General features: G+C 37.2%; 1 protein-coding gene across 1 annotated transcript; it reads left to right on the top strand.

Moving 5' to 3' along the window:
• Nucleotides 1–481: 481 nt before the first annotated feature.
• Nucleotides 482–1,880, top strand: LOC110036450 (rhodanese-like domain-containing protein 8, chloroplastic; the record flags this gene model as incomplete). The annotated part of the gene is given in 3 exon segments (XM_020740898.1): nt 482–585; nt 924–1,196; nt 1,745–1,880. Coding segments are annotated over 3 exon segments (513 nt in total), but the record flags the coding sequence as incomplete, so codon positions are not given.
• Nucleotides 1,881–2,400: the final 520 nt, after the last annotated feature.

Genomic DNA, 2,400 nt, shown 5'->3' with positions numbered 1-2,400 from the left:
TTGAAAGTTCTTGAATCTCGATATTGTTGACAGTTAACACTACATTTTTTTTTTTGGGTCGTTTACATACATGGCTAGCACACAATTCTTGTGTATGTACATATCTCACACCTAAACTTTCATATTTACATACATAGCATTCAAAATTTTTATTTCACATCAAAAATAGTATTCTTATCCTTTTTTAGAAGTCAAATATATTTTTTCATGCATATGTTAAAAGCACCAAACTGCCATGTGTGTAAAAATGAAAGTTTTATGTAAATACATAAGAATTGTGTGCTACTACGTGTATTAATTTTCTATTATTTTTATATATAACTCATATGCTTCTTTCCACCTTTGTAGTGTGTAATTTCATCAGAATTGCTTGTCGCTCAGTTTTTCGTCTAAATGCTTGCTTTTTGTTCATTTTTTTATTCAATTTTTCTCATATTAGTGGGCTTGTCAACAGTGGCATTTATTTTTTTCATTTTTGTAGATTGCTGCTTTTGATTTGTTGTTTGGAGTAGATAAAGAAAATACAGACATACTGATGTATTGTACCGGCGGCATTCGTTGCGATGTATATTCTACAATTCTCAGGTGAATATTTTGTTGTCCTTCAGGATCACCCTATTTGTTTTTATCAAAAGGAAATTTTACATACCTGGCACTCAATTCTTATGCATTCACATAAATCACACCTAAACTTTTATATTTACATACATAGCACTTCGGTGTTTCAAACTTATGTATGAAAAGGTGTATTTCACTCTTTAATATGATAATAGTGTTATTTTTTATGTGGTATTAAAGATTTGAGTGTCATGCCTGTAAATATTAAAGTCTTGGTGGAAGATATGTAAATATATTTGAATTGTGTGATATGTATGTAAATGCCTTTTTTAAAAAGAAAATGTATCGTAAGTCTCGTATGGCAGGCAAAGGGGCTTCCAGAACTTATATACCTTAAGTGGTGGTGTTTCTCATTATCTGAAGAGCGAAGGATCTACTGGATGGATCGGAAACCTCTTCGTCTTTGATTCTCGACTCTCTTTGCCTCCTTCCACCTACAATTCCAGCTTAATTACAAATGTAAGATCTAAAATAGCATCAGAAAGCGATAGATTTGCTAGATGTTACATCTGCAGATCCCAAGTGCTGGAACTCAGGCATAGAAACTGTGCAAATCTGGACTGTAACAGACTCTTTTTGTAAGTTACCAATGCCTTATAATTTAGCAAACAATTTGTGCAAAAGATTAAAGTGCCAAATATTCCTCTGATTATTTACATGGGTTATCTTAATATTACAGTCCATAAAAATGTTAAATTAGTGCTCAGACTCTTTTATTGTTGGCTGAAATAGTCCCCATAAAATAATCCCCATGGAGGATGGGGACTATTTCAGCCCCTTTTAAAAGAGTTCAGAGACTAAGGGTGCATTTGGGGCAGCTTGTGCTTACCCAAATAAGTCGTTTATTTGAAAACGCCAACTGCAGGGTTCAACCCGCGTTTAGTGTAAAAAATCAACTGCATTTTCGGATAAGCCGCTCAAACGCAGTTTCCAAATTGTGAGACTGCGTTTTGAAAACTCCGCTACAGCGGATAAGCTGCCCCAAACGAAGCATAAATTAACACTTTTATAAACTGAGAGCCTAAAATGACTCCGACAAAGAGTAAAGGGTCCATTTTGACAATTTTCTCTTGTGCAAAATTAGTTCTCCCTCTTTTGAAAACTAGACACTTATGATAACTTGCAGGTCTTGTGGGACCTGTGTAAAGGAGTTCAGGGGTTGCTGCTGCTCTGATTGCATCAAATCGCATCGATTGAGGCCTGTTCTTCCGGGCCACAAGAGATATCAAAAGTGGCATCTTTATCGTGACCGCGATCTATAGATACAATTTTCCTTGCATTTGTATTTGGAGGTATTTATCATTTTATTTGTGGTCTTCTCTTTGTTTGCAAATTGATGTGTCTTAACCATATTTTCTGTTAATTTGTAAATTTTGGCATATTATATATATATATATATATATATATATATATATAAATGTTGTCTCCCACGCTCGGCTCTGCTAGGGTTTCACCCCATGTTTAGCAACCCTTATCGAAGATCATTTCTCCGGCCGGCTCGCGGCTTCGAAGTCGCCTGCGTCTTGTCGTCTATGTTCGAAGCCGACAGATCGCATCTCGTCGTCTCTTTCGAAGCCGACGGATCGCATCTCGTCGCCTCTGTTCGAAGTCGACAGATCGCATCGCCTCTTCCTCCTTCGTCTTCCTCCTCACAGATGCCGACAGCTCGCGTTGGCATCGTAGATTGCGGCGAAGAAGAGTCTGTGTCGATCGACAGCTTGCTGAATAAATGGCTTCAAGACGTTCCTACACTGCCGCCCTCGCCAGTGATAACCCCATCTC

Source organism: Phalaenopsis equestris, unplaced genomic scaffold, assembly GCF_001263595.1.
Source record: "Phalaenopsis equestris unplaced genomic scaffold, ASM126359v1 Scaffold206742, whole genome shotgun sequence".
Taxonomy (NCBI): Eukaryota; Viridiplantae; Streptophyta; class Magnoliopsida; order Asparagales; family Orchidaceae; genus Phalaenopsis; species Phalaenopsis equestris.
The sequence above is the reverse complement of the archived record's forward strand: the minus strand, read 5'-3'. Positions and strand labels throughout refer to the sequence as shown.